Source organism: Chlamydotis macqueenii, chromosome 2 (genome assembly GCF_036417535.1).
Source record: "Chlamydotis macqueenii isolate bChlMac1 chromosome 2, bChlMac1.mat, whole genome shotgun sequence".
NCBI lineage: Eukaryota > Metazoa > Chordata > Aves > Otidiformes > Otididae > Chlamydotis > Chlamydotis macqueenii.
Genome location: NC_141557.1, coordinates 135,479,555 through 135,492,721, shown reverse-complemented (window position 1 = coordinate 135,492,721; position 13,167 = coordinate 135,479,555). Strand labels below are relative to the sequence as shown.

The 13,167-nt window shown below is 38.7% G+C and overlaps 1 protein-coding gene across 2 annotated transcripts in view; it reads right to left on the bottom strand.

Moving 5' to 3' along the window:
- Positions 1 to 13,167, bottom strand: part of WWP1 (WW domain containing E3 ubiquitin protein ligase 1) — a 64,586-nt gene that overhangs the window by 12,870 nt on the left and 38,549 nt on the right. For both annotated transcript variants that reach the window (XM_086740981.1, XM_086740982.1), the window contains exons 8-16: positions 12,493 to 12,841; positions 10,454 to 10,549; positions 9,657 to 9,831; positions 3,882 to 3,936; positions 3,696 to 3,780; positions 3,468 to 3,596; positions 2,446 to 2,518; positions 2,288 to 2,359; positions 1,154 to 1,242 (exon numbers count right to left, since the gene is read on the bottom strand). In XM_086740981.1, the coding sequence (XP_086597107.1) occupies positions 1,154 to 1,242; positions 2,288 to 2,359; positions 2,446 to 2,518; positions 3,468 to 3,596; positions 3,696 to 3,780; positions 3,882 to 3,936; positions 9,657 to 9,831; positions 10,454 to 10,549; positions 12,493 to 12,841 (1,123 nt within the window). The remainder of the gene's footprint in view (positions 1 to 1,153; positions 1,243 to 2,287; positions 2,360 to 2,445; positions 2,519 to 3,467; positions 3,597 to 3,695; positions 3,781 to 3,881; positions 3,937 to 9,656; positions 9,832 to 10,453; positions 10,550 to 12,492; positions 12,842 to 13,167) is intronic.

Genomic DNA, 13,167 nt, shown 5'->3' with positions numbered 1-13,167 from the left:
AAAATCTTGAGCAATGTTTACTCCTGTAACTATGAAATTATACTACTTACATATTTGCTATTTATTTATTCTGCTCCTTTCTGTGACTAACATTCTTCAGATAAATTTTTCTAATACCACTTATTTGGAATACTTCCTTTATCTGGAACAGATTACTTGAACTCTCTTCGTTCCCAACCTACGCGTAGGGCCATCATGACAGAAACATCAACCAAACAAAACCCAGGCAAACCAAAAGTTGGATTCCTCCCTTCAGTCACCCTCCAAAAGCCTATCAGACGTTGTAATTCAGAAGTACAACCATCCACATACCCAAAGAAGCTCCAGGTTCAGAGGCAAGCTTCCTTACTTACAGATACTACACATTTTCACTGAACTTCATGTTAACACAGTAAGCTACATAAAACCAGAACACTTTTACATTAAAAAGAAAAACAACCAAACAAGAAAAATTGTCTCCTGAGACTGCTAACTCCCTGGATCTGCAGTAGTACTGAAATTTTCACCCTAATAGTAATATTTCAGTCAAGTAACTGGCAGCAGTAGTCAGTGGTTGCCTTCTGTACAGTCAGCAGATGAAACACACTTTGTCTATGGTTTTCCTGTTATCAGATTTTCCCTCCAAGTTCCACTTCAGTGTCTACAAAAACTTGTAGTCTAGCTGTTTTGTATTCCCATGCAGCCTACACAATCTGTTCATCTGCTGTGACTTCAGGTCTGCACTACTCTCCTCTCGTTTATGTTCTCTCTGTTAATATCAGCCCCAATCTGGTGTTCACTTGGTTTTTTGCCAAATAAGCAAATCAATTTATTTTTCCACAGTCCTCACTTCATGGAAAGTGGAACTTCCTAACAGGAAGTTTCTGAAATAACTCAGTCTAGAGCAAATAACTGGCATTAAAATATTCCAAATTAAGCACCAATCTTTATGAAAGAACTGAACAACTGAACAGTTTTACTAATGTCAGGTTATAACCCATAACAACAGCCAGTGCAGTCAGTACCACCTCCTTAATATATTAAGGGGAGATGAAAAGGTAACCAAGGTCAGACTGCAAAAGCAAGCAGTTTCTTTGCCAACAGAAAGACATTAGAAATCAAGGCTAGAATGCTATTAAAAAATAAAAACTATTTTAAACAAGTTTTCTTTTACCTTGCCAAGCCACCATAATCCAATCCTTCTTCTCCTCTGAATATAACATATAATCTTCTCCTCAAATCATAGGGTTTTAATGCCATAATCTATCAAAAAACCCAAAAATTGCAGTAAATTATAAATTAGGCACTGTCCATGCAATTGCTCATTCTTATTTAGATTTTATTTAATTGATACAGAAATGTCATGTGTGTCAAATGTTTGCACAGTTTTGTCAAGCAATTAGACCATCTCATGGAACGTGCAATCAACGAACTGCACACAAAAATACCAACTCGGACTTAAAATCCTTGAGCAGCAGGCTGCTAGCAAGTGGGAGAGCATATCTGGAAAGCATCAATATATGATTGCCCTGTTCTTATACTTTTCCTAAGGCATTCATTATAATTAAAAGAAAACAAGGAAAGAGGCATTTCATCTAATATATTACAGATTTTTTAGGCAAATCATGTTTATAAGTCATTTTCTCTAATCCAAAATAAGTGTCATATACTTTCATTAATAATATACTTTTTTCTTATAGAGAATCTCTCCCAAAAGGTTTTGATGTGGTGACAGCAGCAAGAATTTTCATTGTTACAAAGAAGGAAAGAAGATACATTAGCTGCAGACTGTAAGAGTTCAAGAACTGTAAACTTCAATTACACAGATTTAACATTTGAAGGACAAAGCAGGACACCAGTTTTAATTGGAGAAAACAACATTTCGTAATGTATATAACCACACACAAGAATCAGAAAAGCAAATCTCATGTGGTTAAGTTAACGTGGTATGCAATGTGGTTAAGCTATGGAAATCTTTACCACAGGATGCTGTGGATGCAAAAAGTTCACAAGAGGAGCATAGGAAAGTTCACAGAAGAAAAGTCTCCTGAGGATTATTAAAATACCCCAAAACCACATCAAGCTTAAGAAGCATTTCTATTGTAAGCAGTTGGAAACTGTTTTTACATTTGGTAAAAATATTATATACATTACTTTTGTTCTTACAGTCCTCCATAAGAATCCTGCTTTGGCTAATACAAGAGGAAGATTATTGTGCCTGAAGGACCATTAGCCTGAACTGGCCACGGCCATTTTTGTTCTTATGCTTTGTCTTGATAAACAAACACAACAATCTTTGTAGGCTTACTTGCTGGAAGGAATCCTCAAACAAAGTCTGTCTGGATACATTGATTTTCACATGACTTGGCAGCGCATTGGACTGTAATCGTAAGGCAATAACATTAAAAGGCAGCACATATAAATGTAAATTCAAATAGTTTCAAAAAGTAATTACTTAATCAGTACCTGACACAAGTAACGGAAATGAGCAAGTTTCCACCTAAAGCTACGCTCGTAAGCAATCTGTGGCCCTTTATTTCTGTAAGGAAATATAGTTGAGATCTATTAATGATACAGGCATCAAACAGTACTTTCAATACTAAACAGCAGCATGTAGATTTCAAAATACATAAAAATTGTTATCATAAGATATGGTCAGAAACAAAATGCAGTTGATGGTTTGCTCAGTTTTCCTCTCCGCCTCTCCCCTGCCTTTTTTTTTTGTTTGTTTGTTTCAGATGCTAGTCAATTTACCAAATTTGAGAGAAAAGTAGAGATCTACAGGGTATCAAATCCCTATCAATCTTGTAAAAATTACAAGCCAGCTAAATGACAGACATCTAATTTGTTCTCTTCACTGAGAGAAAGACTGCTAAACTAGGCTTCACAAATTCAACTACTTGTGGAACCACGAAGGAATTTCTAGTACAGCATCAGCTCTTTGAATGAAAGGTCATCAACATGTCATCATAAGTAAACACCACCCTACATAAAAGACATTAAGACAGGCACCATAGTTTAGGTCAAAACTTCTGACTAAACTACTTTTTAAAATATTTGCATGTAAAATTTTTGAAAAGTATTTAGAACTACTTTCTTTAGATGTTAATGGTGCTACAAGGGTGTGTAACTATAGGCAATACTCATTACAATTATTTGCTGTTTCTTTAAAAAATAAACTATTAGTTACATTAGTTCAATATTCAAGTTTAACTCACTTCCCTTCTCTATTTATAAACCAATTACTATCTTGGTATTTGAAAAGTGTTTAAAAACTATTGAACCTTAGAGCAGTACAGCGAAGCATGTCATACATAAACTGACAATTAAAGCTTAAAAATAGATTAAATTTAGAGGACAAAAATTTGTTAATAATTTAGTGTTCAATTCCAACTAAAAGTATAGATTGTTTTCTAGTATATGAAGACTTCATTATTAAACTATAACAAGTTAAAATATTAAAAAAATGTATTTAATTTCTCACTTACACAGAAGATTTCCCAGTACGAGGATCATTGAAGGTGGTAGTTCTTGTATTATGATCAACAAAGTATCTGACACCTTCTCTGGTATATCTGATTTCCCAGCCCTCTGGAAGAGGGTCCTCATTTTGTAAACTGCAGAAGAAATTGCAGACAGTACTTTTTCCCCTCATATCATGACATGTAAGAATTAAGCAACATCTTTTTATCTGCATAGCCAATATACACACCTACCCTTGAGTTCGAGGGTCTTCCCACTGCGTTGTCTTTGTGTTATGATTTACAAAGTACACCCTATCATTTGAATCCACTCTCCTTTCTAGGGGAAAAAAAAAGAAAAAAAAAAAAAACACTATACAACAATTGCATTCCAAATTTCTGTAACTGTGACTTCCTGAAATCAGCAGCTAATTAACTTACCCCAGCCTGGCGGTAAAGGCCCAAGTGGATCATTTTCTGCTGACAACATCGAAGCCTATTTAAAAAAAAAGAGGACATTCAGTTAGGCCAAATATTATTCATATGTTTTTTCCACTACTTCTGAAGACTATCCATTCTGAAAAAAACATCATGCCATTTTTAGTCTGCTTTTGTAAGGTAACGTAGATTCTATGATATTAAGATATGATTTGTGCACTTGCATCCACTGTTTCGAACCCAGTGTACCCTCCCCTTTTCCTTCCTACAGCAAACTTGAGAGATAGTCAGTGATCTTAAAGATGTACAGGTCATAGAAGTTTTGCGGAAGCACATAAAGCAGATAAGCACAATGTTCTTGCTTAAGAACACGCTTTACCAGAATAAGCATTTCCAAGCACAGTGATTACTGCCAACATAGGGGTTTTTGCTTCCTCAACACATGATGTCTTCCCTGGATGTTTGGCTATTTTCAGACTTTGTTATTCTTTGCAATTGCAGCTGCATTCATTGAAATACGCAGATGGTTAAAATTACACCAACATACAGTAAGGTTAAAAGTTTAAAAAAAAGTTAAAAAAAAAAAAAACAAATAAAATTCTTATGTAAAACCATGTTAAGCTTATAATATACCATAACCTTGCAGAAGTCCCCCAGTAACTCCCAAGAATACAAAGCATGGGAAAAATAAAACATAAAAGGCAGAAATTCCCCAGACTGTAGGAGCCATGCTCTGATTTATCACAGAATCACAGAATGGTTTGACTTGGAAGAGATCTTAAAGATCATCTAGTTCCAACCCTCCACGTTCCACTAGACCAGGTTGCTCAAAGCCCCATCCAACCTGACCCTGAACACTTCCACGGTTGGGGCATTCACAATTTCTCCAGGCAACCTGGTCCAGTGCCTCATCACACTCAGAGTAAATCATTTCTTCCTTATGTTTAATCTAAATCTATCCTCTTCCAGTTTAAAGCCATTACCCCTTGTCCTGTCACTACATGGTCCTGTCAAAAGTCTCTCTCCAGCTTTCCTGTAGGCCCCCTTGAGGTACTGGAAGGCCACTATAAGAAGGTCTCCCCAGAGCCTTCTCTTCTCCAGGCTGAACAGCCCTAACTCTCTCAGCCTGTCCTCATAAGAGAGGTGCTCCAGCCCTCTGATCATCTTCATGGCCCTCCTCTGGACTCACTCCAACAGGTCCATGTCCTTTTTATGTTGGGGGCTCCAGAGCTGGATGCAGGACTCCAGGTGGTGTCTCACCAGGGCAGAGTAGAGGGGCAGAATCACCTCCCTCGACCTGTTGGCCACGCTTCCTTGTATGCAGCACAGGATGCAGTTGGCTTTCTGGGCTGCAAGCGCACGTTGCCTGCTCATGTTGAGCTTCTCATCAACCAACATCTCCAAGTCCTTCTCCTCAGGGCTGCTGTCAATCCATTCTCCGCCCAGCCTGTACTTGTGCTCAGCATTGCCCCAACCCACAAGCAGGACCTTGTACTTAGAATCATAGAATGGTTAGGCTTGAAAGGGACCTTCAAAGGTCATCTAGTCAAAACACCCTGCAAGGAAGCAGGGACATCCCCAGCTAGATCAGGTTGCTCAGAGCCTCATCCAGCCTGGCCTTGAACGTTTCCAGGGATGGGGCTCCCACCACCTCTCTGGGCAACCTGTTCCAGTGTTCTACAACCCTCATTGTAAAAATTTTTCTCCTAATATCTAATCTAAATCTACCTCCCTCTATTTTAAAACCATTACTCCTTGTCCTATCGCAACAGGCCCTACTAAACAGCCTCTCCCCATCTTTCTTGTAGGCCCCCTTGAGGTACTGGAAGACCTCTATAAGGTCTCCCCGGAGCCTTCTCTTCTCCAGGCTGAACAGCCCCAACTCTCTCAGCCTGTCCTCATAAGAGAGGTGCTCCAGCCCTTTTATCATCTTCGTGGCCCTCCTCTGGACCTTCTCCAACTGGTCCATGTCCTTCTTGTGTTGGGGACTCCAGAACTGGACACAGTACTCCAGGTGGGGTCTCACCAGGGCAGAGTAGAGGGGGAGAATCATCTCCCTCGACCTGCTGGCCACACTCCTCTTGATGCAGCCCAGGATGCGGTTGGCCTTCTGGGCCGCAAGGGCGCATTGCCTGCTCATGTTGAGCTTCTCGTCCACCAGCACTCCCAAGTCCTTCTCCTCAGGGCTGCTCTCAATCCATTCCCCACCCAGCCTGTATTTGTGCCTGGGATTGCCATGACCCAGGTGCAGGACCTTGCACTTGGCCTGGCTGAACTTCATGAGCTTTGCATGAGCCCACCTCTCCAGCCTGTCAAGGTCCCTCTGGATGGCATCCCTTCAGCATGTCAAATGCACCACATAGCTTGGTGTTGTCAGCAAACTCGCTGAGGGTGCACTCAATCCCACCGTCCATGTCACCGATAAAGGTGTTAAACAGTGACAGTCCCAATACTGACCCCTGATGAACGCCACTTGTCACTGGTCTCCTCTTGGACATTGAGCTGCTGACCGCAACTCTGAGTGTGACTATCCAGCCAATTTCTTATTAATCAAGTGGTCCATCCATCAAATCCACGTCTCTCCAGTTTAAAGGCAAGTATATAATTTGGGACAGTGCCAAAAGCTTTGTACAAGTCCACGGAGACTAAATCAGTTGGTCATCCCTTGTCCACCGATGCCGTCACCCCGTCATAGAAGGCCACCAAATTAGTCAGGCATGATGTGCCCTTAGTGAAGCCATGCTGGCTGTCACCAATCACCTCCTTATTTTCCAGGTGCCTTAGCGTGGTTTCCAGCAGGAACTGCTCCATGATCTTGCCAGGCACAGAGGTGAGACTGACTGGCCTGTGGTTCCTTGAGTATTCCTTACTTTCCTTTTTAAAAATAGAGGTTAAGTTTCCCCTCTTCCAGTCAGTGAGAACTTCACCAGACTGCCATGACTTTTCACATGTGATGGATGGCAGCTTAGCAACTTTATTTGTCAGTTCCCTCAAGACCCGCAGATGCATCTCATGAGGTCCCATGGATTTGTGCACCTTCAGGTTCCTTAGATGGTCTTGAACTTAATCTTCTCCTACAGTGGACAGTTCTTCATTCTCTCAGTCCCTGCCTTTTCCTTCTGCAACTTGGGCAACTACCTCCTACAAGTTTTTCAGATATTATTTTTTTTTTTTTTTGGTGCAGAACAGAGGTCTGATATATGGGAACCAATCTACATTTTCCAAAGAATATCTTAAGGATCACCTTGCTATTAATATTGCTTCATATAACATTTGCAATCAAAAAATCTCAAATCCACTTAAGAGTTTACAACAGCAAATTCAGGCAAAAAAGCTACAATACTTTTCCTGTGAAACAGAAACAGAACAAGGATCAGAAGAAAATGCAATAGTTACACTCAAAATCAAGCTGCCTCTTTGTTCTGGCCACCAGCTACTAGATGTGAACAGAGAATTACCATTACCTCAGCAGCAAATGCCGTTAGTATTTTCTGCTTTTGGAAACTATACAGCCACAATGACCCTGTAACCAAAGACTTCTCTGTGGTGAGTCTAAAAAGAATAGCACACAACAGAAAATGCTGTCTGCCAAAAAGGGAATGGTGGCACGATTCAGAGATTTCCGATCTTCTTAATGGGTCCACAGACTTGTGTGTGGCTGTTGCCTAATGTATACTTAATAGAACACACTGAAACACTAGGCAGTGCAGGGGATGAGCCAGATTCAGCATCAAAAGGACTACAATATATGAACCCAGGTAAAAATAAAAGTAGCTAAAATAACTATATCCTATCTATTTTTCTTCCTTCACATAGTTTAGCTTTGACCATTCAAGGTAACTGAAACATTCTCTTACTTATTAAAAGTATTAATTCACTTTTTCCCAAAAAAAATAAACTACAATCTCCCTTATAAACTGCTACATAGGCAAAATCCTGGTATGTCATCAGAGGAAGAAAAGTTATCTGTAGTTTGACCTTAACAACTTCTCATGCTTCTTTCAACATAATTTCAGTTTTTTCCCCCCAATGAAATGTGAGTTCTAGTGACTTCTATACACTACTTAGAAAACAGCACTCTAAAGAGATGCAAACAGTCAAGTTATCTTTTCTCTTCCTTCAAGTATATTCCATTTAATAAACAAATTACAATTTAATGATCCCAAGGTCAGATGGGACATTTTAGGAAATGAGTTTGTGGTTTTCAGTAAGAGTTATCACTAAATGAAGAAAGGAATATAATTTAATTTTTAAAATGTATTGTTCCCTGAGATAATAGATCTAGCTCAAAACAATATAAACCTTAGGATCAGGAAAAGTGAGTGTTTTCTAGGATGTTTAAGCAACTGACCAAAGTAGTATACAACTAAAGAAAGTTGCGCAGTGAGAGTTCTTGGTATGGTATGTTGGTTGATATGTTTCCGCTGTAATTCTTGGACTTCCACTAAAAGTTACTAATGTGTACCAATACCTGAAGGGAGGGTGCAAAAAGGACAGAGCCAGGCTCTTTGCAGTGCTACCAGTGACAGAACCAGAGGTAATGGGCACAAACTGGAACACAAGAGGTTCCCTCTGAACATCAGGAAGCACTTTATCACTGTGAGATTGACTGAGCACTGGCACAGGTTGCCCTGGGAGGCTGTGGAGTCGCCATCCTTGGAGATAATCAAAAGATGTCTGGACACAGTATTGGGCAACCGGCTCTAGGTGGCCCTGCTTGAGCAGGGCGGTCGGACCAGATGACCCCCAGTAGTCCCTTCCAACCTCAACCATTCTTATCCTTCACTAATTGTATAAGATAAATTGACTTTGATGCACAGCTCCAGTGCATCAAAGTACTGATGCATGTTTCTGCTATTACTAGTGATGTGATATAATGTCTAATTAGATAATGAGAGGTTCAGAACTGTTAAATGCAAGAACACCGCAGCATCCTTTACTTCACAGGAGTACTTGAATAACGTCCATCAAATTCAAAGCAAAGTTAGGTCTGCACATGCATAGAGTTCTAGTCCAGTCAGGCTACTTCAGACTTGCACTTCAATGGTTTCTTCTTTAAAACACTCCAGTTTGCTTACCATACCACTTACAAAGTCTCTGGGATTGGATCTTTTTTTTAAGAGACTAAGTACAATTCTTAAAATGGACTAGTTAGAGTAACAGTAACATGTAGGCACCATCATTCTTAACTCTGAAAAAGCAGCTATCCTATTTATCCAGTCACAGACAGAAAAATCTATCTCAAGAAATACTTTATTTGAAGCTATACCTGGTATTTTCTTCATGCAGAAGTAAGTGAGCAACTATCTGAGAGAAATGGAAAACGATGCAGAAAATTCCAGAGCTGAACCAGGTGCATCACTTTCAAAATGAGCTCAAGAAGAACTAACAAGTTGTACTAATGAACGGCTCCTAATCACTAGAGCCGTTGTGAATGCCATTTAACATTCAAAATGCTCATAACTCAGCTTTTACATTTCTTTCAGTTAAGGTATTGTTTTTAGTTTTTTACCTTTTACTACTGTCATTAAAAGTCACTAAGTATCATGCAGTACACAAGGCTCAAGTTAGGAAAGAGACTCAGAAGGTAGTACTTTTTCCCTTTAAGGACATTTTTTTTGTCAACATTTTTAAACAGAAGCAGAATCTGAATTACTGATGCCAAATGTCTCATAATATACATAGTTGAACAACTCTAAAATAATTTTAGAAACAGTTAAAGAACAAAAAGTATACCTATACCTCTCTATTGATTTATAAATTTTATGTAAAAGTTACCGAATAGAGGTATCGTTGGTTAAACTGTTGCATAGCTCCCTGAAGTTGATTCCGTTGAGATTGCCATTGCTCAAAGTTCCTGACTGATTCCATTGTGGGTCGCTGCCAGGTAGTTGTTCTGGTGTTGTGGTCCACATAGTAAACTCTCCCACGATCATCAACTCTTCTTTCCCAGCTTTCAAGAAACACAAATGTTAACAGCTAAATTTTTCAGTAATATTACATAACTACTTTTCTCTTTATGCTAAATTCCTAGACAGTACTTGAATGAAGTATTGGAGGCACAGGCATGATTTTAATTTCTAAAGTACACAGAAGTACTCCCCAACTTTACTGGTAGAAAGACAATCACATTGAGTGAACATATACTTCAAGCAATAGCATGCTCAGCTTTCTGTCATCTCCTTTTCAACTTTGTAAATTCCTGTGTTCGCAGGTTTAACAGAAAACACTTTGGCTAGAAATCTGAGGTTTGGAACCAGTGCACTACATCTAGTGGTGCCACGTAAATAAACATGGTCAAACATGCATTTTTTAATGCTTAAGTTTTAAAGGAAGAAAAAAGTAATTTAGTAGCTTTATTTGAACAAGTGATCAGAATAAGTAACATACACAGTACCAACATTCCTATAGCAATAACTGCAATTAATACAATTCTAAATTAACTGAAAGCTAGAATTTCTTAACATACGATGTATAACACAGTTTTGATGAGCTGCTTATAAAATCTGGTATATTTCCTGCATCAAACAAAAAAATAGTACCTTTCATATTTAAATCAAAAAAGTCTGTATTACCCAGGAGGTAAGGGCTGTGGTCTTTCCCATGTTGTAGTTCGTGTGTTGTGATCAACATAATAGGTTCTACCATGAGGATCCTTTCTTTGCTCCCACCTTCAAGATAAAAAGAATTTCATGTAAGTCAAGGTGAAAATGCTTCCTTAGCACTTATGCCCCACTAAGCCAAAAAAGTACCTCTCCCTCTTTGCGACAGGTGCACGCTGTCTGTCACCAGCAGGCCTGGTGTCACATAGACTGACCCACGATCAAAAAACCCAAAATTCTGCCGGTGACACCACACTCAGAGCCAAGTATTGATCTGGTGGCTCTTCCTGTTTCTTTCCTCATCATTTCCTCCAACTACAAGGACACAGGAGAATACTACTTGTGCTCCTGATGGCTTAAACAGTCGTCCCTTGAAGTCTCTCTTGATTACCCTTGGACTTCCTGTTGCAACTTTTGTTGCAAAGCAAACTTACATTGAAGATTAGGACAGGACTAAACATCATAAACAACTGAAGTTTCATGCTGCTAAGAACTGCCATAATGCAATAAAAGTGTTTATAAATGAGAGAGGAAACTAGGATAAATGCTAGACAAAAAGCTAGAGACCTTGTTTGCACTAGATATATGTTTCTTTTTCTTATATACATCATTAATTAGCTCCTAAAAATGTAGGCAGAACACCTTGTCTGGTTACTCATAAGGTTTGATGTGTGTTTCCTCACTATTACAGAGTATCCTATAAAACTCCTACAAAACATTTTCTGCAGTTCAAGAGGTTAAATTCTGAGAATACAAGAAGGTAAGAGAGAAGCAGCAGCATGTTACAGAGTTACTAGTGCTAAAGATAATGAGATTCAACTACATTGGGGGTGAGGCAGGGACTCACAAAAAAAAAAAAAAAAAAAAAAAAAAAAAAAAAACAAAAAAAAAAAACACAGAACTGTGATCAGGGAGGAATAATGAAGAAATGCATCTGGCCATAGGGTGCAGCATGCCCAGAACTCATGATCTTGTCCTCAATGGGAAAGCATGTAGTTAATTAAAAAAAGAGTATGTGGAGCGGGGATGGCCACAGGAATTCACACCTATGAAGAGCTTTCATTGTCAAAGCATCTGAAAATTAAAAACATTGTAACTCTTCTCCAACAATATATATACACAATACATTGTATATAGATGTTTGTTTTAATGTTTATCCAACTGCAGAAACTCAAGTGAAGTGTCACTAATAACTTACTGAACCGCCTTCAGAGGGACCAGGTACAATATAGGCTCTCTGAAAGATCAGCTACAATGACAAGGTATGTGCACTTCAAGCTCAGAAACAATTTCTGTGTTCAGAAATGCTAAAATAGTTAATATCTAGAATATTATGGAAATGTCAGTATTTCCAACTAGTAACTGAAGACATCTTTTCACCCAAACATGAAAGCATCTATAAAAAAATTTATGATCAACATATATATTCGCACATGTACTGTATTTTCATTTAATGTCCAAGCACATCCTTAATTTTACATTTAAGGTTTAAGACTACAGAAGTATTTTCTCACAGTCTAGTAGAATTAAAAGTTTCTAGCTACTCTGAGTGCATACATACACCTAAAAACTATATTTTTATCTATAACATTATTGATCTCATTGTTATACAGCAAGCACCTGCAAGTACTTCTAAGCTATTTTATTAATTTTAACTTCTCTGTATTTTGGTCCCTACAACATTCTCATAGTTTAAGAACCAAAGCAGTAACAAATTATGACCCAAATAAGTTTGAATATACTAAATAAAAAGTCTTCACGTCCATAATGCCCAAGAGTTTGTCTATTTAGATCACAGTATTGTGTCAGCAAATCAGTTATCAGTTGTTACTTTTTTGGACAAGAGCTACTAGCGAGTTGCACCAGCAGTACAAACCCCATTTTAGACCAAATAATTCCATCTCAGCCAACTGACCTGCATTTGGCAATCCCAGTATAGAATTAAATTTCAGTTTCTTTATATGGACATTCAGACAAACCATACTTATAGCACTAAAATTAAGCCCACATACCCTGGTGGCAAAGGTTCTGTACTGGCACTACCAGGTTGCTGTCTTACAGGTTCGGCAGAAGCACTTGAAGTGGAGGAGGATTCCCTTGGTTTTGCTGCATCTGCTGCTATACTGTTTCTAGCATTAGGTTGAGCACAGTCTGTTGCAGCTGTAGGTTCTAGTCCAGCAGACACAACAGGTAATGCAGAAGTGTGGCTTTCAGAACAACTAGTTGCTTCTGTTGTTGACTGAGGTTCTGCTGTAGTGTTAGTGCAATCTGAAGATGTGGGAGCTTCAACTGAACCTGTCAGAGCCTCAGAGACAGAAGAATTACCAGCTTCTGGTGCAAAGGCAGATGACTCACCATTAACTGAGAAATGAGAAATAAGAACATTTGTGTATCAGCATCTGATGAGGTTCACTTTTCAAATGACCAGCTTTTGGAGTAAACGACACAGAAGCAATACTTTTAAGTCACACCTATATGCCATAAGCAGTATCTTTGTCTAAGATTACAAAAAGTCACAATGCGTCTGCCTCAGTTAAAGCTGTAATTAAAACTAAGAGTCTACAAGTCATTCTCTATACTTCCCTGTTTAGGTAATTTCTTAGTTTCTGCATTATCTTCGTCAACTCAACACTATACCTAGCTCTTCAGACTAGCAAAAGCTACGCATCTGCTTTCCAAAAAACAGT